Source organism: Drosophila nasuta, chromosome 2R, assembly GCF_023558535.2.
Source record: "Drosophila nasuta strain 15112-1781.00 chromosome 2R, ASM2355853v1, whole genome shotgun sequence".
In the NCBI taxonomy this organism is placed as follows: domain Eukaryota; kingdom Metazoa; phylum Arthropoda; class Insecta; order Diptera; family Drosophilidae; genus Drosophila; species Drosophila nasuta.
The window spans coordinates 2,713,246-2,737,742 of NC_083456.1; the positions used below are offsets into that span (position 1 = coordinate 2,713,246).

General features: G+C 40.3%; 2 protein-coding genes and 3 long non-coding RNA genes across 6 annotated transcripts; 1 reads left to right on the plus strand and 4 right to left on the minus strand.

Annotated features, from left to right (window-relative positions):
• Window positions 1–3,496: 3,496 nt before the first annotated feature.
• On the plus strand, window positions 3,497–8,005 carry LOC132787873 (zinc finger protein 675-like). The gene is made up of 2 exons (XM_060795211.1): window positions 3,497–4,498; window positions 7,895–8,005. Exons 1-2 carry the CDS (start codon window positions 3,497–3,499, stop codon window positions 8,003–8,005), a joined length of 1,113 nt encoding a protein of 370 aa, XP_060651194.1.
• A 1,659-nt stretch (window positions 8,006–9,664) lies between these two features.
• On the minus strand, window positions 9,665–12,431 carry LOC132785881 (uncharacterized). The gene is made up of 4 exons (XR_009632370.1): window positions 12,378–12,431; window positions 11,784–12,313; window positions 11,494–11,678; window positions 9,665–11,418 (listed from the first exon to the last, which is right to left on the minus strand). It is a non-coding gene; the product is annotated as an uncharacterized LOC132785881 (long non-coding RNA).
• Window positions 12,432–12,459: 28 nt separating this feature from the next.
• On the minus strand, window positions 12,460–14,287 carry LOC132785880 (uncharacterized). Its single transcript, XR_009632369.1, has 4 exons — window positions 14,068–14,287; window positions 13,762–13,992; window positions 13,330–13,686; window positions 12,460–13,269 (listed from the first exon to the last, which is right to left on the minus strand). It is a non-coding gene; the product is annotated as an uncharacterized LOC132785880 (long non-coding RNA).
• Window positions 14,288–15,903: 1,616 nt separating this feature from the next.
• On the minus strand, window positions 15,904–19,448 carry LOC132786887 (uncharacterized). Of its 2 annotated transcripts, XR_009632485.1 has the most exons (6): window positions 19,261–19,448; window positions 17,453–19,178; window positions 17,073–17,274; window positions 16,606–17,008; window positions 16,300–16,530; window positions 15,905–16,224 (listed from the first exon to the last, which is right to left on the minus strand). It is a non-coding gene; the product is annotated as an uncharacterized LOC132786887 (long non-coding RNA). The 2 variants fall into 2 exon arrangements; XR_009632484.1 differs by having other exon boundaries at window positions 15,904–16,224; window positions 17,453–19,448.
• Window positions 19,449–19,474: 26 nt separating this feature from the next.
• LOC132786888 (uncharacterized) lies at window positions 19,475–23,671 on the minus strand. Its single transcript, XM_060793598.1, has 2 exons — window positions 21,607–23,671; window positions 19,475–21,547 (listed from the first exon to the last, which is right to left on the minus strand). The coding sequence occupies exon 1, from the start codon at window positions 23,649–23,651 to the stop codon at window positions 22,449–22,451; it is 1,203 nt and encodes a 400-aa protein (XP_060649581.1). The 5' UTR covers window positions 23,652–23,671; the 3' UTR covers window positions 19,475–21,547; window positions 21,607–22,448.
• Window positions 23,672–24,497: the final 826 nt, after the last annotated feature.

Consider the following 24,497-nt stretch of genomic DNA (forward strand, 5'->3'; position numbering starts at 1 on the left):
AATTTTGTGACTGAGGAACTAGCTCAGCGGCTGCATTTGCGTAGAGAAGACTCGTGCATCAGCTTGCTTGGCATTGTTGAATCCAATTCTCAAGTTAAGAAAAAGATACACACTGTGGTGAAGTCGCGAGTTGGCTGCAATGAATACGCGATCGATTTATGGATCCTCAAATCGATCTCAGGTTATCAGCCAGATCACACTGTAAATTTCAGTGGCTGGAAGATACCTGACAATATTCAGCTAGCGGATCCCTATTTCTTTAAACCACAGAAAATTGATCTTATCGGCGCTGAAACATTTTTTGACCTATTGTCCGTTGGCCAAATAAAGCAAGGTCCAGAGTGTCCAATCCTCCAAAAGACAAGCCTTGGGTGGATTGTCTCGGGGCGGTAAAGCCGCCGTACAAGTCGTACATAGCTTTATTCGTCTGTTTTGCGTCAAAAGCGGTTCACTTAGAAATTGTATCCGATCTGTCATCTAATGCATTTCTAATGGCTTTCCAAAGGTTTGTTGGTCGAAGAGGATGCCCGAGCCGAGTCCATTGCGACAACGCGACGAACTTCGTCGGAGCAAGTCGCCATCTGGAGGAGCTAAGGAGGCGAGTCGAGGCCGAGGAGAACGCAGTTCGCGACTTCGCATCAAGAAGCGGATGCGAATTTGCGTTCATACCGCCGAGGGCTCCTCACTTCGGAGGACTATGGGAGGCAGGTGTGAAGTCTGCAAAGCACCTACTCCTACGGACGGTGGGCAACGCCCTGCTCACGGCCGAGGAGCTGCAGACAGTGGTCGTGGCGGTCGAGGCGGTGCTCAACTCCCGCCCGCTAGGAGCCGTAAGCCACGACCCCAACGACGGCGAGGCGCTAACCCCAGGGCATCTACTGGTGGGCGGTCCACTGGTGGCACCGGCAGCATCGCGGACCCCGGACCAGGAGGGTCTGAGTTGCTTAAGGCGATGGCGAGCTGTCTCGTCGCTCAAGCGAGCGTTCTGGCAGCGATGGTCCCGGGAGTATGTGCTGGGCCTGCAGGCACGGGCCAAGTGGGACCGGTTGCAGCCAAATCTGCAAATCGGAGAGCTCGTCGTCGCCGCAGAAGACAACCAGCCGCCGATGCAGTGGATGGTGGGTCGAGTCGAGGCGGTGTACCCAGGAGCAGACGGGGCGGTGCGCGTCGCAGACGTGCGAACTAGCGCAGGAGGGCTGTATAAACGGCCAATACACAAATTGGCGCCTCTGCCAATCGTATGGAGGCACAGCCGTTCATCGGGGCCGGTGTTGGCGCATTTGAGTAGTATTAGTTAAGAGCATGAAGTACCAAATGAAGTTGTTAGAATTAGGGCGAAGCGAGAGCGCAATAAAGCTTTCGTTTGTTGCTCTCTGAGCGAATTCGCCTCGCTTCGCCACTCTAGTTAAGTTAGGCTTAATGTAACTTAGCATAGAATTATAAAAGTAGTTGAAATCAAGAACTTATCAGCGCGTCATCACTCGTTATCTTTTCGTTTTCGTTTTCGTTGTACCAACAACAATTAGGCCTACTCTTTGTGTTCGCGAATAAAGCGGAATATTAATAATCATAAAAACTCTTGTGATTTTTCAGAAGGAATCATGCTCTTCGCGTCCAGTCGACATTTTATTTCACTTGCACTTTTCTTCTAAGTGATTTTTTTTTGTTTTTGCTATTTATTGACAGACACTTTTTTTTTTTAATATGAACACTTTCTCTTCAGCACGCAGACAATCATTCATTGATCAATTTTGCTCGGTCTTCACTTCCAATTTTTAATTAGACACCAACAACATTACCATCATTGAAAACAAATTTGTTTAAACAAATTACATAATTTAATATACATTGCTAAACAACAATGTATAAATAAATTAAGCAATTAAACACAATAGTTCAATAAAAATAACCAACAACCAACAAAGACAAAAAACATCAATAATGAACAACCATCATCAATGGGGAATATCGCATTTTCTGCCAACATTGCCTTCATGTAGGTATGCACTGGCATTTCTACGCCCGCACCGAGTTGCATATATACAACTCTATCTAACTGGTGGACGGAAGAATCAATCAGATTGTTAATTGTTGGAATACCCTTCTTGAAATAGTCAAAAATACCATTTATTATATTATATAAGTATATTGAATGTTGGGCATGTTGGTCACATTGATGTGTTCTCTCTCACTTCGTCCGTAATCTTTGAAGAGTTTACATGTGGTCTGGTGTCGAGCAAAATAAAGAAATAAACAATAATTAAGTAATTAAAAGGACTATAACCAAAAGCTCGTGTGTCTCTTTAATATAATTGAGCGTAATAATATTAAGCGACGTATTCTCTAATATATGTTTGACAATGTCGGAGCAATATTAGGATTCCCGTTGAATTCCTAAATGAGGCTGGTTTAGCACTGATCCCTCATTTGGAAAGGGTGATGACTTCCCACCTATCATCAAAATGCAAATGTAAGTTGTTTGCATGATACTCAAGTTGAAATAAAATGAACAATGACACGGATCATCAAGTTGGAGCTCAATATTTATAAATGTGATCTGACGAAAGACTCTAAACATTTTGAGCTTCCTCGTAAATTAAAAATAGAAAGACAGTTGTTAATGCACACAACAATGATGCGTTCTGTTTTAAGTGGGTAGTAATTTTGGCCCTCAAACCAATAAATAGATCATACCATTGCAATAGCTATGGTGTTGGGATCACATCATCAATGAGATGAACAACGTAAAGGATGACTTAAGTGCATTAACATTCCCCATGGAAACAAGGAAAATAAAAGAGTTCACTCAACGAAACCCCCACTTCAGCTTACACGTTTTCGGGTAAGATGGGGAAACCGATAAAGTAGCGAGTTAAACGTTGGTTATACAATCAATGCTTACAATACTCAACGAGTGAGGAGAGGGCAACTCAACATTCATCGAGATGCAGTCGGGTGGTTACCGAGGGACCTAGGAAGGATAAGAAGATTTCCTTTAATAACCGTCACTTCCAACCCGAGGTCCATTCGTCGTGTATGCAGACTTTGAATGCATATTGGAACCAGTAACTTTAGATGTAAGTGAAAACACAAAAATTATAAAAAAGCATGTGCCAGACAGGTAATGTCGTTCGCACTTTTGTTCAAAATATAACGTCAGACTTGTCCGATTTATGTGACAACCACATAAAGAGAGTGGTTCCAATGCGCATAAGTCATAACGACTTAGTTGATTTTACGAAAGCGACCAATTGTCATATGTGTAAGGGTACTTTAGATAATGATAGAGTAAAGGATCACTGTCATTTTACAGGTAGATATAGAGGTGCAGCCCATAATTCTTGCAACCTCAAATACAAGACAGGTGATTTTATACCCATATTCTTTCAAAATTTCTTAAAATACGATTATCACTTATTTGAGCTCTGTCTGTAAACACAAGACAAAATTTGGTTTGCTGCAAACAATGTCAACAACTTTGTCACATCAGGACACTATGAATGACGACGAAGCGGATCCACGCAATTGTCGAACCTGCAATGTATTAACCACCCGCTACTTATCGCTATACGAGCCCTACACCCATGCCGGCGAACTGACAACGCTAGCAGCGCTGCTGAGCAACTGCGCCAACTTGGAGATTTTACAATCGGAGCGCTTTCTGCCCAGGCACATGTGCGAGCAATGTGTGGAGCTACTACTGCAGTTCTGCGACTTCCAACGCATGGTATTGCGCACAGATTTCAAGCTACGCAAACGTCATGCCCATACCCAGAGAAAAGTGAATGCGCCGCAGTTGTCCAAGTGTTTGACAGAGCAGCAAATAGAGGAGGATGCGGCTGCCACTGCGGATGAATATGTGTATGTGCTGGAGGAGACCGTCGACAGCATAGTGTCCGAGCAGCGTCTCGATAGCGCGTCGCCCAAAGTGGAACTGTTTGAGGTTGACTTTGAGCCCGAAGAGAAGTATGTAGAGAAACAGCACGAACAAGAGGAGGAAGAAACTTCAATAGCAACAGTGAAGACAGAGGAAAGCAATGTCAAACAACGTTCCCAGCATCGACGCAAATCCTATAATCCCGCTCTACAATGCCCGATGTGCAGCATGCAGCTGAGCACGAGTAACTCCTTTAAATATCACATGCAATTGCATGGCGAGGATCGTCCCTATGTGTGCAACATTTGCGGCGATTCATTCAAGACACGCAACGCGTACGATGGCCATGCAAGGCTTTACAATCCCAACAATCCCAACAAATGTCGCACGTGCGGTAAAACGTATCGTCAGGCCTCTTCGCTGCGTTCCCATCTCTTGAGCTACACCGGTGTCAAGCCCTTCACTTGCGACATATGCGGAAAGGGTTTAACACAGAAGTCCGGCTACAAGAAGCACATGCTGGCGCACACGTGCGAAAAGCCGCACACCTGCGACAGCTGTGGACGCAGCTTCCGCTACTCCAGCAATTTGATTGCCCACAAACGTTCGCATTCCCGCAAAGTTGGTGCCGTCGATATATATATATATATATATATATATGTATATATATATATAGTCGTATATATAGCATTATTCGAGCTGCTTTTGTTGATCGACGGCACCAACTGTTTTGTTTGTTGATTCTTGTACATAAGGTTTTCATAAGGTGGAAGTGTTTTGGCTTCGTGGTGGCTTCTTCTACTATATATATATATATACACGAAGCCAAAACACTTCCACCTTATGAAAACCTTATGTACAAGAATCAACAAACATCAATCGCCAAATTGCTGTTAAGTTTACTTCTAAGTGATTAAGATTAGAATTCGGCTGGCACCGCATTTTCCATTTTGGATATTCATGCCCTGCGGCAAACTTAATAATCACCTAGAATAAGTAAGATACATTTTAATATATTTTAAATGTAGAAATTCGAAAGATTTGACAGCGAAAGTTTTCCTTGTAATTTCACTTATTATTGTTGAAATTATTTTATCTTTTAATTTTGGAAGAGTTGTACTCTAATTGACATTTGCTACTAATATAAATCTTCTTAATTATTCTATTTGTGAAAGAACTATTTTAAGTAAGGAATTATATATTTCAATTTCGAAATATCTCCCTCTTCGGAAAAATACGTTAAAAATCAGGTTTTGGAAATTCATGCCCTCTAGTCTAGACTCACTCGTCGGGGAATTTGAGTGAGGACAATTTCAATGTGCTGAAATCACAGTACACAAACAATTCCGATTTTGAACTACTTCGCAGGAAAGGTGTTTTCCCCTACGAATATTTAGATTGTGTTGAAAAACTAGAAGAAACTTCTCTCCCACCAAGGTCTATGTTCTATAATAATTTAACAGAGTCAGAATATTCAGAAGAGGATTACGCTCATGCCATCCAAGTATGGCATCATTTCAATTGTCGATCATTGAAGGAATACTTAGAATTGTATTTGAAAACTGATGTTTTATTGTTAACAGACGTTTTTTAAAATTTTAGAGCAATTTGTAGTTCAATTTACAATCTTAACCCCGCCCATTATTACACTACACCAGGATTGTTGTGGGATGCTATGTTAAAAACCACAGAGATTGAACTCGAGTTACTCACTGACATTGATATGATTACATATTTTAAGAGTGGAATTCGGGGTGGGTTGGTGCAATGTAGTCATAGGCATACAAAAGCAAACCACAAATACTCAAAAGATTTCGATCCTACTAAAGAATCGGAATTTTTAATGTATGTGGATGCAAACAATTTATACGATGAGTGGCTAGACACGAAACAGGTTTAATTTAATAATTTAATCCAGAAAATATTCCTGAAAATAGTGAGTATGGGTATACTCTAGAGGTTAACCTAGAATACCCTTACTCAATCCACGATTAACATATTGACCTACCATTCTGTCCGGCTAACAAGCTACCATCAAGCACTATATCATTTACTATAAGACATTAAAACAGTGTATGAGAATTGGCTTGAAATTAAAAAAAAAAAATCACTCCATCCTTCAATTTAGGCAGAAAGCCTGGCTCAAATATATTGATATAAACACTGAGCATAGGACCAAAGCCAAAAATAATTTTGAAAAAATTATTTTCAAATTATTGATTAATGCTGTTTATGGTAAAACCATGGAAAACAGTGAAAAAAGGGTGGATGTACGAATAATAACGGAACGGGAGTATCCTATTGAAAATAATAATAATATCAAAATCTAATTTTCATAGTGCATCAAAGTTCATTGAAACTATGTATGCAATTCAAATTTGTAGTGTTGGAGTTGTCCAAATACAAAATGCATGACTTCCATTATGACTACTTGAAACCTAAGTTTGGGAAAGCACTAAAATTAAATTATATGGATACGGATTCATTTATTTACAGTATAAAAACAAAAGATTTTTATGAAGATATTCAGAATGATGTGGAGTTAAAGTTTGACACGTCCGAATACTCAGATGAATTGGCCGAGTTGTATAATTTTAGGAAATGTAATAAGAAACGATTGGGTTTCTTTAAGGATGAGTTGCATAGTAAACCAATGACTGAGTTTGTTTTTCTACGCCCAAAAATGTATGTACACATGTGCTAATTTTGCATAATAATAATAATAATAAATATGCATAAAAAAAATAAGGGGGGCATGTTGTTTGAGGGACATTACATTTTTGAACTATTCAAATACTTTGTATACAGATATTTAGGTCTAGAGGGCATGAAAAAGGTACAGTCGAAAGAACAAAAACTACATTAAAAAGCAAGGATAATAAGCGGATAATAAAAAAGATAGGATTTCAACTCTAGCGAGAGCACATTATTTAATAATTCCCTTTGAAATTGAGAGTTCCATATCAATTCTAAAAGCACAGTCAAGAGTTTGGCGCAGTCAAATGAATGAGCTAGAGAACACACACGGTACTCAAACTAGTGTGAATAAAAGAAAGTTGGAGAATAATGAAAGTGCGATCGACATTTATGAAAGAGAAATAATATTGCATTTCATGTTAATGGATGGGATGAAAAAAAGCAAACTAGATGATTAGAATAATAAAACAATACTTTATTAAAAATAAAAATGTATAAATAAAATAAAGAAATGCTTAAAATTAAGTGTACATATTAGTAATTTAAGAAAAAAAAAATAAATAAAAATAAAAAATATTAAATAACTTGAAATAAATTTAAAAAAAATTAAAAACACAAAATTGTTTTCAATCTTATGTTATATTATTACAAAATTTCATTCTTATGAATCCAGCTGTCTTCGGTTTTGGGGAAACCCAACCAGCACACTAGAGCTCTATTGCCTTTCTTTTTTAACACTTTTTCAACCAGATAAGTGTTAGGAAAACTTGTTTTTTTCAGTTCCTCTTTGTAGAAACCACCTTGAATTGGATTCCCATTGAAGTCTTGTAGTAAGTATGTTGTTGGGTAACTATTTTGTACTTTGCTTATTTTAAAAATTTCAGTTGTCCAATTAGGAGTATAGCATTTTTCAAATACGTGTTTGTACTTGCTGATGCGTACATAATCACCCATTTTCAATTTGCTACCCTTAAACATTTTAATATTGTTGTAGACAGTTTTCAAAATATGTTTCTCATTATTAGTGTTTACATTAACGGGTGGCATTCGTATAGTTCTATGATGTCTATCATTGTAACCGGAAATTAGCGTTTTAAATATATCTACCCACTTATATGTCCCATTGAAACTGAATTCACGCCACATTAGGCCTTTTAATGACCTATTAAATCGTTCAACAAATGACGCCTTTAGACTACTAAATGTTGAATAGTGGTTGATTCCATATCGTTTCATTAATAACTTAAATTGAGTGTTAAAAAACTCTTTACCATCGTCTGTTTGAAGATTTTTGGGGAATCCTCTCCCTGATTGAAATAGTTTCTCCATGGCCTCATTGTCTCGTGGAACCTGAGCCCCACTGTGGCATTGGAATATCTGTTAACGTACCAGATACACGTGGCATTCCACATCACCAAAAACGGGATCTAGACGAATCGAAATTGGCAACGAGTTGATGTTCAAAAAAGTTGCATTATGGAGAAAGGAAGCCACAAAGGAAATAAAGGAAAACGACCCGGTTCCAAAGTTGCCGATGTTGAGAAAGCTACGTGAATTGCTCGCTCTCGCAGTCGCAGTCGGACGAGTTTTTTTTTTCTTCTTTTTTGTTTGTTACTGGTTATGCGACAACGTTGCTCATGAAGTATGTGCTGGATTTAACGGCCGTATTGTGGATTTGATTTTGGCCAATTCAGGATTGAGATGGACTTGTGAACACTGTAGGGACTCTGAACGCGATATTGCTGGGTTTATACGGCAGACGCGAACTGTGGTTTTAAAGATATATTGGCGGGTTTTAAAAAAACTCTCCGACAGCTTTTCTGCCTTGGATTCTGGGTTTAAGAGTATGAAGCTCTTGACCGAGTCTCCGAAGCGTAAAAAGGCCAATACGCGTCTGTCGATTACCCCAATCGAGCTTTCTGTCCCAGTTGATGTTCAAAGTTTATCTGTACCACCTGCTGGGGAATTAATGTCATTTAGTTCTCCGTCCTCTCAACCTTCGGTAGCTCTGGATGTTCCACATCATGACATTACGTCATTAAGATTGGAGTCTCCTGCTCCGGCTTCGATTTCGTTGTCGACTGAGATGGAGACAGTTGAAGAAATTCAATCATCACCATCCTCTGTTGAGATCGTTAGTGCTGTAACGATAGAAGAATCGTCTCCAGCTCCTACCTCAGTTGTCCCTGATACGACATCTAATGATGTTCGGGCTTATATTAAGTCCAAATCTCAAGCCAGGGTTAAAGTGGATAAATTTAATTTCTCTTACGAACGGGAGATTTCGTCTTTTAAAATAAGTGTTCCCGCTGAACAATTTAGCATGATGTGCAGGAAAGAGTTTTGGCCGGAACACCTATTAGTCAAAGAATTTGTTGCTAAAAAGAAAAATCGGTCTCCGGTTTCTCTTCCTAGTAGTGGCAAGAATTCTATTTCAAAGCCTTCTTCTATGTCTGTCAGTTCAAAAAACTAGCATCCTCTTTACTTCTTGGCTATCAGAATGTAAGAGGTATTTGTAGTAAACTTACTGACTTATATTTAAATATATATATATATATATCTTTATATATCTTTTCCTTTTAATGTCATTGCCTTTACTGAAACATGGTTAAAAAATGACATCCTTGATACGGAAATCTTTTCTGGTAGATTTTCCGTATACAGACGTGACCGCAAGGTACGTCGCGGTGGTGCGGTTTTAATTGCAGTAGATGCTCAGTTAAATTCAGAGTTGATTGAGCACACTTCTGATATTGAGCTAGTGGCTGTTAGATTATCCTTAGGTAGTTTTAACATTTTTATTTCTTGCTCATATATCCCCCCTGCTTCAGATGATGCTTTATATTTAGCACATTTTTCTATTATTAATAACATTTCTAATATGCTATCTGGTCGTGATAACTTTATAGCCCTTGGTGATTTTAATATCGCTGGGGTGTCATGGCATTCCGCCAAGAATCTCAGTGGACTTTGCCCCTCTGTATCCCATGTTTTTATTGATAGTCTCTTCGGGGTATCATTGTCTCAGATTAACGGTACTCCAAATTGCTTAAGCAGGTCTCTAGACCTTATTTTTGTTTTAGACCCAGATTCATGTTCTCTATCGAGAATATCTCCTATATCTTCCCCTGAAGACCCTTACCATCCCACTTTAGAAATAATGTTGGAGCTCCCATTTATTGCGTCAGAGTCGAGTGTACGTTGTGGTGAGCTTTCTCGTTGTTTTCGGAAAACCGATTTTGAGAAACTTGCTCTGCTTATATCTCAAACTGACTGGTCCCAACTTTCTTTGTCTACAAACTTCGATATAGCGGTTGAATTTTTCTATTCTACTTTAAACTCGCTATTTGATGCTTGTGTTCCATCAAGTATTCCACATTTGGCTGATAAACCCTTATGGTTTACAAAGAAATTATCGAATTTAAAAAATCGTAAGTCGAGATTTTACAAAAAATTCAAGGGAACTGGCTCTTCTTTAGATTTTCTCCGCTATTCTCTTGCTCAAGCTGCTTTTCGCACTCATAACAATGTGTTATAAGAATTATTTGAGTAGGTGCAGAATAAGATTTCAGCGTGATCCAAAACGATTTTACGACTTCGTTAACTCAAAGCGTAGATCCGTGTCATCACCAGCATTTATGTCTTTGGAGAATATGACAGTATCTAATGGTCATGATGTTGCCGATTTATTTGCGGACTTTTTCCAAACGATATATTCTGTCCCAAGTTCTCAAAATTCCTTTTCTTATCCTTATCAGTTAAATTCATCTAATTGTATTTTTGGTCCTTTAATTACTGAAAGCTCTATTTTAACGGAACTATTGGCTATAAAACCTGTTTTTTCGGCTGGTCCGGATGGAGTACTTAGTTGTGTGCTAAGGTATTGTGCTGGTAGTATCTGTAAACCGCTTTTTATATTGTTTGAATTATCCGTTAACTCATGTTCTTTTCCTAAAATCTGGAAAAAATCATACATTATACCTATCCTAAAACAAGCGAGCAAATCTAAAGTTCAAAATTATCGCGGTATATCTAAATTGTCTGCGATTCCGAAAGCATTTGAAAAAATTATAACTTCTCAACTGCAACATCTGTGTAAATCTATAATTTCACCTTACCAACATGGGTTTGTGAAGTCTAGATCCACTTCTACTAACTTATTGGAGTTCACTTCTATTGTAATTAAAGGATTCGAGAATAAAATGCAAACGGATGTCATTTACACCGATTTTAGTAAGGCTTTTGACTCTGTTAATCATCACCTTTTACTGTATACGTTTAATGCTTTAGGGTTTCCTCTTAGCCTAATTGAGTGGATATCCTCATACCTTTCCAACAGAATTCAGAATGTTTATTATATTAGTTTTGTATCTAAATGTGTCCAAGTCACTTCTGGTGTGCCCCAGGGCAGTCATTTGGGTCCTCTATTGTTCACTTTGTTCATAAATGATCTTCCTTCTGTTATTGAGCATTCCCGTGTACTTATGTACGCCAATGACGTAAAGCTTTGCCTGACATTTAATGATAGTCTTGCGAGCTCACTGTTACAATGTGACCTTAATTGTCCAGAATCTTGGTACAGAGTAAATATGTTACATCTCAACTGCAATAAGTGTAAGCTTATGACCTTTTGTAGGGGTTCTTCCCAGTTAAATAACTATATGTTAGACCTAGACTTTAGTATAGACGTCGAGTGCGCATCAGCAAATGAACAGATTTATAATGCCTAATCGCATAGGTGATGCTGCAGCTTATCCAAATCTGGACTCTGGCCCAGGCTCAATTCCAAGAGTGCTGCCAGATCCAGATAGCCATGACACCCTCAAGATCGCCTTCTGGAATGCCTGTGGAGTTAAGAATAAAATAAACGAATTAGAAATATACATCAGACGAAACTCGATAGACATAATGATACTAACAGAAACACGAGCGCCAATCAACGACAGTGTGTTCGAATTGCCGGGATTTGCCAGATACTTTGCCGTCAATCCGAACACACACCGCAAAGGAGGTGCTGCCCTCATGGTACGTTCTGGCATCAGTCATTCGGCACTGCAGCCAATTAATGAAGATTTGATCCAATGCGCACCCATTTTGCTAAAAGCTGCTAACAAAAAAGAGTCAATTATAATAGCAGCAGCATATTGCCCGGCGTTTAAATGGAGTAACGAACATTTCACGAAACTGTTTAAACATATTGACAACTTACCTGGCGATACAGCGGCCCGCTTCCTCTTATGCGGTAACTGGAATGCTAATCATTCATGGTAGGGAAATCCACGTGCGTGCCAGAGGGGTAGGGCATTGTGCGAGGCTATCCATGCAAGCCGCAGGTACAATGTCCTGGCCACCGGTGGTGCCACTCACTACCCGCATGATCGCAGGAAGCGTCCGTCGGCCATTGACTTTGCCATCACCAGTGGCATTGATGGCAACGTCATAAACATTTCATCCAGCACTGAACTGAGCTCTGACCATTTGCCGCTTAAGATTGAACTCTGTGACAATGTAAATGCAAATTTGCGCTGTTGCCGAGTAAATTCCAGGCTGCTGGCCAGAGGCGCTGATGTCAGATGCTTTCAGTCGTCTCTCGAAAACTCCATTCACCTGGCAACACAGATTAACGTGGCCACTGACATCGATGATGCTGTAAGCATATTACTCAGCAATATCCAAATAGCTGCAGCTGCCGCGTTTACGCGAGCAAGACAGCAAAACCGCCAGAGACAGCAGCATAACCTAGTATTAGATGACGAAACTAGAGAACTATGGAACGACAAAAAACGATGCAAACGCTACTTACTCTTGACGCATACGCCGGAGGCTAGACAATGCTATCGAGCTGCACAAAATCGTCTGAAAAAAACGCAGAAAAAGAGGAACAACAATAACATTAACAAACTATTTGAGGGTATAAACACTCAGGATCCATATACAATTCCAAAATTGTGGAAACTGACAAACAAGATAAAAAAGCAGCCGCAAACAAATCACCCTTTAAAGTACTCAAAAATCTCTATTGACACGGCCGGCAATGTTACTGACAAAATCACGTGGACGAAAACTACAGATGAGAAGCTGAAGTATTTGTCTCCCAGCTGGAAGACAGATTTACTCCAGCTCTCTTAAACACGGAGGAAGACCGCGCAGATATTAAAGAGGATTGGTGTAAGCGACACCAGCAGTTGCAACAAGGCCATAAACTAAACTTCAAGCCAGTAACATTGACGGAAATAAAGATGGAAATTGATGCACTGCAGCCAGCCAAAGCACCTGGATACGACAAAATCGAGAACAAATTAATAAAATTACTGCCGCAGAAGGCTCTACTATATTTGATACTCATATATAATTCTTTTGCGTATAGGTTATTTCCCTAAATGTTGGAAATATGCCGAGATCATCATGTGTTTCAAACCAGGTAAATCTCCAGAAGATGTGGCATCTTACAGACCAATCAGCCTGATATCTGGCCTCGCAAAACTCCTTGAGAAACTCCTGCTCAAGCGCCTATTTGAGCACAAGGATTTTGCCACTGCAGTGCCTAGCCACCAATTTGGCATCCGTCGCGAGCACGGCACGGAGCATCAGCTGGCCAGAGTGACTTAGCACATACTTGCCGTTCTTCGTATGCCGGCAATACTGCTCGGCCATCTACATTGACATATCGGAAGCGTTCAATAGGGTCTGAGGGTCTGTTGAGTAAAATTATTAAAATCCTGCCTCTAAATTTATATAAAATCATTGAAAGTTACCTGTCTGATCGCACTTTTGCAGTTAAATGCAACGATGGAGTAACATCCAGAGTCGGCTGCATATCAGCTGGTGAACTACAGAGCAGCGTCTTGGGCCCAATTTTATATACAATTTACTCCTCTGACATGCCGCTGCCACTACTCACGCAAAATCGTCGCCATCTCGAGCCGAACGAAAGGTCGATGCTGTTGTCAACATATGCGGATGACACAGTCATCATGTGCTCCGCTGATCATCCGGCCAATGCGATAAACGAGACCCAACAGTACCTGCACCATTTCGTAAAATGGTCTAAGAAATGGTGCTTCAAGATCAACGCGACAAAGACAGCGCATGTCATATACATGCTGCGTGACCTGAATGAACGAGAAAGGACAAGAATGATTACTATAAACGAACATGAAATTAAAATGAAATCTAAACACACGTACCTGAGAGTGACACTTGACTGCAAATTAACGCTGGCCACACACGGGACAAGATTATGCGTCAAATCCAAAGCAAGAGCTATTAAATTGGGCTGGCTTATTGGGCGTAACAGCAAATTGGCAAAAGACTGCAAAATGATGATTGTTAAGCAGCTCATCATGCCAATATGGAAGTATGCTCTGTCCATCTGGGGCGCTCTCACCTCAAATTTCCAAATCAATCGCTTGCAGCGGCTGCAAAATAAAATCATTAGAAAATCGCTAAACGTATCTTGGACACTCAGAAATGAATGCATCAGAAATACTTACCAGCTGTGTACAATTGATGGCGCGTTCCATGTGGCCAGCGAACGATTTGCAAATTCTCTGGCTGCACATCCAAACCCAGAAGCGACAAAGCTGGTTAGAGAACCACTTGTCGTGCAACGCCTGCAAAGGCCCAGATATACGGAGCAGCTAGACAAATTCATAAGGCCGTTGAGCGCAGCGCTAAATGCAAATACAACAAATGCAACACACTTGCGGCAGATGCAAGGCGAGCACCTGCGTGCTGAATCAAACCAAAGAAACAATCAGCAAATTTTTAGAAAACAGATTCGGCCTTTATTACCAACACTGATTCGCATACAAGAGGAGTATAATGAAGCTAAAGTGAACGAGGAACGAGAACGCGATCTTGCACAGCGGCGGCGACAAACTGATATACAGACAGCTGCGAGATTTAATGAAATTAAAATCAATCAACTGAGACGTAAATATACACAAGGTCTACTCACCAGATTATGGATCACATACGTGGCCAGCCAGCGCAAATACAAAAACTGGTACTGCCGGACATCACAGCGGAGGAGCAGCAAATTCTGCGCAGAAAGCTGCCAGAACGTTTCTGCGAATCGACCGTAAATACGCTTCGAAAACGCTTGAGAGATGGCCTCCTCGCCAGATGTGATGCTCTGGATATCATCAGAGGGCAGCCACCTGAAATTAAAAAGATTATAGTACCTGACATCACCATGGACGAGCATATGGCGCATCTTGAGTGCACAATGCAAACAATTGATGAGCTACAGACTGAACAGCAACTAATACCAATCATCTGTATTGAAGATTCGCCACCATTGCGGCATACAAATTCACAGCTGCAATATCCACTTACCCATCACGTGGTGACACGTCCTCTTTTGGTGCCGGCAACTGCAAACGAGACGCTTGACTATGGCCTAGAGCTGGTGAGCAGACGCTTGGAGCAACTCCTGGACGATGAAGATCCGCCTGTTCAGGCATAGCAACCAGCGCACACAGCCGAGAAAAAGTCCAGATGCAAGCAGAGACGCCAGCGAAATACACAAAGCCCAGCAGCGGCGGCAGCAAACCTCCTAATCTTAGGATGGGCCGCCATTGCCAGCATTGTATGTATACCTGCTGTCGCCTCATTGCGAGATTCTATTTTTCAGACTCGGCGACGGCTGCGTACTCCAGCAGACAGATGCTCCATCCGCTGCCCAAACAACTGCTCTCTCCCAAGACGATGGCCAAGCAGACTCCTCGACGAGGCCACGAAGCATCCAGGGCCACGACAACTGGGCCACTGCCGGAGACCCATTTCTTGAAGCTGAAGGATCTTGAGGTGGGAGCCATCTGATTTGGGCTCGATTTCAACTTCAAACAAGTTATATGGCTAATTTGTGAACTTGTTTCTAATGGCTTTTGCGTATAGGTTATTTCCCTAAATGTTGGAAATACGCCAAGATCACTATGTGTCTCAAACCAGGTAAATCTCCAGAAGATGTGGCATCTTACAGACCAATCAGCCTGATATCTGGCCTTGCAAAACTCCTCGAGAAACTCCTGCTCAAGCGCCTGTTTGAGCACAAGGATTTTGCCACTGCTGTGCCCAGCCACCAATTTGGCTTTCGTCCCGAGCACGGCACGGAGCACCAGTTGGCCAGAGTTACTCAGCATATATTAAGGGCCTACGAAGAACGACAATACTGCTCGGCCATCTACATTGACATATCGGAAGCGTTCGATAGAGTATGGCATGAGGGTCTGTTGAGTAAAATTTTTAAAATTCTGCCACTAAATTTATATAAAATCATTGAAAGTTACCTGTCTGATCGCACTTTTGCAGTTAAATGCAACGATGGAGTAACATCCAGAGTCGGCTGCATATCAGCTGGTGTCCTACAGGGCAGCGTCTTGGGCCCAATTTTATATACAATTTACTCCTCTGACATGCCGCTGCCACTACTCACGCAAAATCGTCGCCATCTCGAGCCAAACGAAAGGTCGATGCTGTTGTCAACATATGCGGATGACACAGTCATCATGTGCTCCGCTGATCATCCGGCCAATGCGATAAACGAGACCCAACAGTACCTGCACCATTTCGTAAAATGGTCTAAGAAATGGTGCTTCAAGATCAACGCGACAAAGACAGCGCATGTCATATACATGCTGCGTGACCTGAATGAACGAGAAAGGACAAGAATGATTACTATAAACGAACATGAAATTAAAATGAAATCTAAACACACGTACCTGAGAGTGACACTTGACTGCAAATTAACGCTGGCCACACACGGGACAAGATTATGCGTCAAATCCAAAGCAAGAGCTATTAAATTGGGCTGGCTTATTGGGCGTAACAGCAAATTGGCAAAAGACTGCAAAATGATGATTGTTAAGCAGCTCATCATGCCAATATGGAAGTATGCTCTGTCCATCTGGGGCGCTCTCACCTCAAATTTCCAAATCAATCGCTTGCAGCGGCTGCAAAATAAAATCATTAGAAAATCGCTAAACGTATCTTGGACACTCAGAAATGAATGCATCAGAAATACTTACCAGCTGTGTACAATTGATGGCGCGTTCCATGTGGCCAGCGAACGATTTGCAAATTCTCTGGCTGCACATCCAAACCCAGAAGCGACAAAGCTGGTTAGAGAACCACTTGTCGTGCAACGCCTGCAAAGGCCCAGATATACGGAGCAGCTAGACAAATTCATAAGGCCGTTGAGCGCAGCGCTAAATGCAAATACAACAAATGCAACACACTTGCGGCAGATGCAAGGCGAGCACCTGCGTGCTGAATCAAACCAAAGAAACAATCAGCAAATTTTGAGAAAACAGATTCGGCCTTTATTACCAACACTGATTCGCATACAAGAGGAGTATAATGAAGCTAAAGTGAACGAGGAACGAGAACGCGATCTTGCACAGCGGCGGCGACAAACTGATATACAGACAGCTGCGAGATTTAATGAAATTAAAATCAATCAACTGAGACGTAAATATACACAAGGTCTACTCACCAGATTATGGATCACATACGTGGCCAGCCAGTGCAAATACAAAAACTGGTACTGCCGGACATCACAGCGGAGGAGCAGCAAATTCTGCGCAGAAAGCTGCCAGAACGTTTCTGCGAATCGACCATAAATACGCTTCGAAAACGCTTGAGAGATGGCCTCCTCGCCAGATGTGATGCTCTGGATATCATCAGAGGGCAGCCACCTGAAATTAAAAAGATTATAGTACCTGACGTAACCATGGACGAGCATATGGCGCATCTTGAATGCACAATGCTAGCAGAGGATGAACTGCAGACGGAGCAGCAGCAAACACAAATCATCACCATTGAAGATTCGCCACCATTGCGACATACAAATTCACAGCTGCAATATCCACTTACCCATCACAAGGTGTCACGTTAATTTTTGGTGCCGGCAACTGCAAACGAGACGCTTGAAAACGGCCTGGAGCTGGTGAGCAGGCGCTTGGAGTGGCTGCTGGACGATGAAGATCCGCCTGCTGAGGCATCGCATACAGCGCACATAGCCGAGAAAAAGTCCAGATGCAAGCAGAGACGCCAGCGAAATACACAAAGCCCAGCAGTGGCGGCAGCAAACCTCCTAATCTTAGGATGGGCCGCCATTGCCAGCATTGTAAGTATACCTGCTGTCGCCTCATTGCGAGATTCCATTTTTCAGACTCGGCGACGGCTGCGTACTCCAGTAGTCAGATGCTCCATCCGCTGCCCAAACCACTGCTCGCACCCTAGACGATGGCCAAGCAGACTCCATGCTGGCCGGCAATTCACGGCGAGGCCATTTTGGGAGCCTCGAAGCATCCAGGGCGACTACCACTGGGCCACTGCCAGCGTCCAAACGCTAAACGATGACCCGTCAGCAATTCGACCGTGGCAAATAAATCATATACATAATTATTTTATTTTTATAGGTAAACTTGGATTCCGATGACGAGAACTTGCCGCCACCTCAAATGTAAAGAACATTTGATGTCAATCTCAGCTGGTAAGTCAAACAATTTTACTATTATAATCAATAAATCAATTATAATACATAATTACTGGCAGGCAGGGCGAATATGACAAATTTGCGGACTCGTTTAAAAAGCAGCAAACACCTCAATATGTCGGCCTCAAAGTTTTCCACATTTTAAGTAGGAATAATTTCAAAGGTCGAGCTGAGCCAAACAAATTGCAATTGAAAGTCCAGGGAGATTCGTGAAATAGACCTATAATTTGTATGAATAAAACATTTAAACATTTAAAGAATTGTACGGAAGGCGATGAGATGATTGATTTCCATAAAAACTAACAGATAAATAATAAATAAATAATAAATAATAAAATTGCAAACTAAATTGTGATTGTCTGTGCCTTGCGATGTCAAGATTTTATTGAATACAAAATGCTCACTTAAAATAAGAGCGTATAGCGATATATTTTAGTAGTCGCGCACACAACGAGAGGAAACAAATCCAAATCTTTGTTGTTATATTATTCGCGTACAGTTTTTAAATTGTGCGCCAACTTTTGTTTACATTTGAACAGCTGACATTTCAGAGCGGCCATATTGAGAATTTTACCGTTGTCCATATTTCTCGGTTCGTGCCAATGGAAACCCAATTGAGTTTTATTAGTAGACAATATACAAGTTTTCTTCCAGTCCCGTCTTGTGTATATGCGGAACTGATTATCTACAAGACTCGTCGAGTATAAATTCTTGCCAAAGGGAAATTTAAATTTCCCTCGGCTGCGCTGGCAGAATTTGTACTCGACGTTTCTTGTAGAAAATATGCGGTGCAGCTCTTGCCGAAAATCTGTGCTTAGATTCTAGTGCGTAGTTCGGAATATGCAAAATAAAAATACGCTCAAAAATATATGCAGTAAATAAAATGTTTATTATACTTGAAATTAAATTTATTAAAACTAATACAATGAGTACTTAAATTTATATATAATATTATCTAAACAGTTTTACTTATAACTAAATAATATAATAGCTAAAAGAAAAAATTAATTTATTTCGCCGTTTTCAATATTCTTCGCCCTGAACAATGCCTTGTAGTTTCTATTTTTATCATCCAACGTAGCTCTTTCGTGGTCCTCAAAACTGTAAATATAAATACAAATACAAATATATTTTTTAATTTAAATCAGATTAGAATAGTAGTTTAATAATATTAACAACTTACCTCTTATTGTTTTATAAAAGACGCGCAGGAAAAAACCAACTTTCTTGTACAACACTCACAAAACAAATGACAAATGATACACAAAATTGCACATGTTCGAGAAAAGTAGGCGTTAGGGAAATTACGCGTTGCGCTAAGAGGGCGCGTACACCAGACTCAATGCAAGAAGCATTCTACTAGACGATTCATCTAACGATCTTTAAGGCACCTGTACTGTCTCTTGCAACAGTTTCTCTTTACATGATTTCATTACTGTCTCTTTCAACAGTGTCTTTTTCCTTACTGTCTCTTTCAACAGTTTCTTTTTTACTACTGTCTCTTTCAACAGTTTCTTTTTCACTACTGTCTCTTTCAACAGTTTCTTTTTCACTACTGTCTCTTTCAACAGTTTCTTTTTCATTACTGTCTCTTTCAACAGTTTCTTTCTCATTACTTAAATCCTTATTACAACTTTCAAATTCAACTGGTATTTGTCCATCCGGCATTTTTCTTATGTCATCATGAGCATATTTATATTTTCTATTATTTGTCAAAGACCTGACCATATATCTATCCCCCTCTAACAATTCAGTTATTTGAAAAGGCCCCCTAAATTTTGGACTCAACTTTGTTTGATGCCTCTCTTCATTTTTTAACAATACGAAATCTCCAACCTTGCATCCAACAACTTTAGTCTTGTTTTTATCAAATTGCTCCTTGTTATATGCTGCTGCAGTTAAAATATTTTGACCTGCTCGTGCTCTCACTTCTGCCAAGTCGACCTCTTCCAGCATATCGCAGGGAGGAAGCAATCCCAACGGGCGGGCAACTTTACCGATAAGCAATTCTAAAGGGCTTGCCTTTGTCACTCGACTAACCGTACAGTTCAAAGCTAATTGAACTTCTCCTAAGGCATCTTGCCAAGATCGATTGCTAGTTTCAACGGCAATTAATAAGTTCTTTAAAGTGCTCATAATGCGTTCGACTTGTCCATTCGCTCTACTCGCACCTGTCGCAATCAAATGCAATTTAATTTTTTGTTGTGAACAAAACTCACTAAATCTTGTGCTGGCAAAACATCTGCCTTGATCATGCGGTTTGGTACTCCAAACAGAGAAATAGCTGACGTGACGGCATTTATGCAATTTTCAGCATCAATTTTAAGCGTGTGGGTTAAATAAACAAATTTAGTAAAAGCATCCACCTGAACAATGATATACTCTTTTTGATCAGACTTGCCACTCAACTTCCCAGTTATGTCGATGTGAATGGTGTGCCAAGGTGTATTTACTTTTGGTATTGGATGAAGACTTACTTGAACTTTACCCGAAGAAGACTTTGACATTTTACACGTAATACAGTTCTCAACGAACTTCCGAATGTACTTGGACATGTTATCGAACCAGTAATAGTCATAGGCCTTATCTAAGGTCTTCTCCCATCCCAAATGCATGATGGACTCATGGATCTGATTTATTACGGACCATCTAAATGATCGAGGAACAATTGATAAAGATCGAGTTCTACCATTTCGCTGAATTTTTCGATATAATATTCCTGCTCTCAGCTCATAAGTTTTAGCAATGTCCTCAGCAAGAGAATTTTCTTTCAATTTATTTACAATATCAACAATTTCAGAATCTTGACGCTGTTCGGCCAAAAGCCAATTGTCCGATATTTCTGCCAAATTAACTCGTTTTTCCGGAATTTTGCAAGTCAACTCTGCTGAAGGCAGATTTCTTGAAAAGAAGTCAACATGAGACATTCGTTTACCTTCTTTATATTGTATGTCAAATGTAAAGGACTGTAAGTACGCCCACCATCTTTGCACTCTGGGACACAGATCCTGTTTAGTTCTTGATGCTTTAAGTGAGTTACAATCAGTGAAGACAACAAAATTTCTACCCAATAAATAATGGCGAAAATGTTTTATAGATAAAACAACAGCAAGAGTTTCTAATTCATAGGAATGATACCGTGATTCAGCAGGAGAAGCAGCCTTACTGAAATATTCAATGACATGAGACTTATTGTTGATTTTAATTTGTAACAAGATGGCACCGTATCCCCTAGAACTTGCATCGGTATGCAACTCAATAGGATGGTGAGGATCAAAAATTACTAAAACTGGCTTTTGTGTAAGAATAGAAATAACTTTCTGTCTAATTTCTTCATGTTCCGATCTCTAAACAAAATCATTCTTCTCCGAAGTCAAAAGGTACAACGGTTTCATAAAACAGGAAAATCCTTGCATGAATTGCCTGAAATAAGACGCTAATCCAATAAATTGGCGTAAAGCAGAAACTGACTGAGGAGGTGGCAAGATAGTTAACGCTGTAACTTTAAGCGAATTTGGGCGGATTTTACCTGCACTCACTTCATATCCTAGATATTGAACTGTCGACTTAAGGAAAGAACATTTTTTTATATTGAATGAGAATCCAGCATTCGTAAGACAATCAAGAGTAATTTGCAACCTTTCCAAAGCCTCACTTTTTGTTGCAGCAGCCACCATTACGTCATCCATATAAACGACAACAAACGTATTTGCAAGGTCTCCAAGTGCTTGCATGACTGTGCGTTGAAATACTGAAGGTGCGTTTCTGAGACCAAAGGGCATTGCCAAAAATTCATATTGCCCGTCTGGAGTGACAAATGCTGTACACTCTACCGATTCTTTGTGCATGGGAATTTGGTAATACCCGCTTGCCATGTCTAAACATGTAAAATATTTCGCTCCATAAAGTCTGGCTATCTGGTCCGATATGAGGGGCAAGAGATATCTATCTGCAACTGTATTAGAATTTAATTCACGGTAATCAACACACAAACGATGAGTGCCGTCTTTTTTGTTAACCAACATTATGGGACTTGCGTATGGTGAGCAACTTGGCTGTATAATTTTACATTGTAATAATTCATTAATCTTGTCTCGTACCAATTCTCTTTCATTTGGGCTGAGCCGATATGGTCTTCTTTGAACAATTTTTCTTGGGTCTATTAATTTAATTTTCATTTCACCCGAACTAACTCTAGTCGAAGGAATTCCATTAATAAAAGATTTTGAATATTTTTCCAACAAATCTTGTAATTTATCTTTATCTTCCCCAACAAGATCAGTATTTAATTCACAAAATTTCTCATCATTTGAACAATAGTTTACAGTTTTTGATCTAATTATTTCGAATTTTCCCGATGATATTATAACATTAAATCCAGCCGCCACTACCAATACCCTTCAGCATCTCTACATTGTTAATTCTTTTACCAACTAATTTGTGACTTATCTTTTGTTTTATTAATGAACATTCCGCTCCAGAGTCGAACGTTGTTATAAACGTCTCACCTCGATGAACCATCTCTCCTTTGGGCTCAACAACTTCGCAAAGCTCCACTCTTTTCATCTGATGTGTATCCTTGATCTTGTCCACTTTAGGCTTACTGCAATGTGTTGAAATATGACCAAGTTCACCACACTTAAAGCAGGTTACATTCGCTTTTTGATGGTGGCCAGATACACTCCTGCCGCTACTGTTTGTAGCATGAGAAGACGGATTTTGCTGCTGCTTAGCTCGACATTCCATCATCTTGTGGCCTAATTTTCCACCAAAATGACATTTTATTGTTGAAAGTTTCGAACGCTTTCTGTCAGGTGACGATATTTCTTCTTGTAGATTTTTCTTCCTCTTGTTGAACGCGAATGCTTTAAGCTCGGTTTGCAATTCACTTCTGGTGCGCATATTTGAAGTAAAGGTTAAACGCTGCAATCTGTTATCAACATGAGCCATCTTCGCAAGCGTCACAGAAACTGCAATTTCCTCTACTTTCATGTCACGCCATTTCGTGATAAGTGACGTCACCATACGACTAGCATAATTGGAGAGACATTCGCCATCGGTCGGACAATTAGCTAGCATTGACAAAAACATGGCCGCTGGCGTTTCTACAATGTCAAAACGCTGCATGAAAAGTTCTTTAAATTCATCCCAAATTATCTCTGGATAACATATTTGCGGAAGCCACTGCGACGCACTACCTTCCAACGATGCACTCAAAGCCATTACCAACTCGCTGCCTTTTATAGTATTTTCTGCCAAAATTATGTTTACGGTTGAACACCAGGCCGACGCGTCGGCGCCATCAAGGTCTGCGTTGAATTTTGGAAGCACAATTGTTTTTTTGTTTGTTGTTTCAGGTGCCGCCGATTGTACAGCTTTAATAAGCTCGATCAAGCTTTTATTTTGCATTTCCATCAAAATTCGCCATGGTCCATCTGAATCATTAGGTAGCGAGCCAGATCCCACTTCTGATGTTGCAGCGCCGTTATTTTCCGACATCGTAATAGCACAGCGAGTTTCGGTTTTACACACACGACGATCTATATGCAACTGCCTGCGTCGTCCCTTCTTCATTCTATGCTTACCACCGAACCACACTCGGCGACAGCGACACTACGCTGTCGCCCTGCTAAAACGACACTTCTTAAAGCGACAACATACACACACAATTAATCACGGCGCAATTAGTGACTGATGCAATCATGATACAATAATACAAGGTAGTCCCGTCGTCAAAAAGCTGTCCGTAATCTACCCCGTATATAAGTGCGAGTGAAACGACTGCGCCTAGTGAGTGCGAAAGAATCGACAGTAGAGCTTTGTGATTAACCCTTCAATGGCGCATAGGGTTTAATTGTTCCACTATATAAAAAAGAGTTGAAATGTTTTTATAATTTAATTATTTACAGTTTAGAAGTTGACAGTAATCGTTACTTTTGTTTTTGATTACTAATTATTTTGTTCAGGTTCTTAATTCTATCATAAAGTTCAAATATATGTATAATATAATTGCAATCTGACATTTTTGTCTTGCACAAGGGTTAATATTTAGGGAAAAAATCGTCCACATACAAACTTTCCCTTCAACAAACACGAGCGCACTGAGCGATAACACTCTGTAACCGAACGAAAAGGCGTACGACGGCACTACCTTGTATAATTGTATCATGGATGCAATATTCCTATAATGATGAAATTAAGCCTCTGGTGAAATTCCTACAACAGCATACCCACACACTCACACCAACATACACACACACACTCTTAGTGTGCGCCGACATACATATATATAAATAGAGTATTTAAATGTAATTTTAAATTATAGTAATATTTGTTTCATTAAGTTATTTTCTGCAAGTATTTGAAGTCCCGCCAAAGTCCAAATGGTGTTATTCAACACTGACTGGTTCCACGCTGGTT

Excerpts from the sequence above, each read along its gene's own strand:
- LOC132787873 (XM_060795211.1), top strand. The coding sequence starts at position 3,497 with ATGAATGACGACGAAGCGGATCCACGCAATTGTCGAACCTGCAATGTA. Across the intron at positions 4,499-7,894 it reads AACGTTCGCATTCCCGCAAA|TTTCTCCATGGCCTCATTGT; the intron begins GTTGGTGCCGTC and ends TGATTGAAATAG.
- LOC132786888 (XM_060793598.1), bottom strand. The coding sequence starts at position 23,651 with ATGAAGAAGGGACGACGCAGGCAGTTGCATATAGATCGTCGTGTGTGT.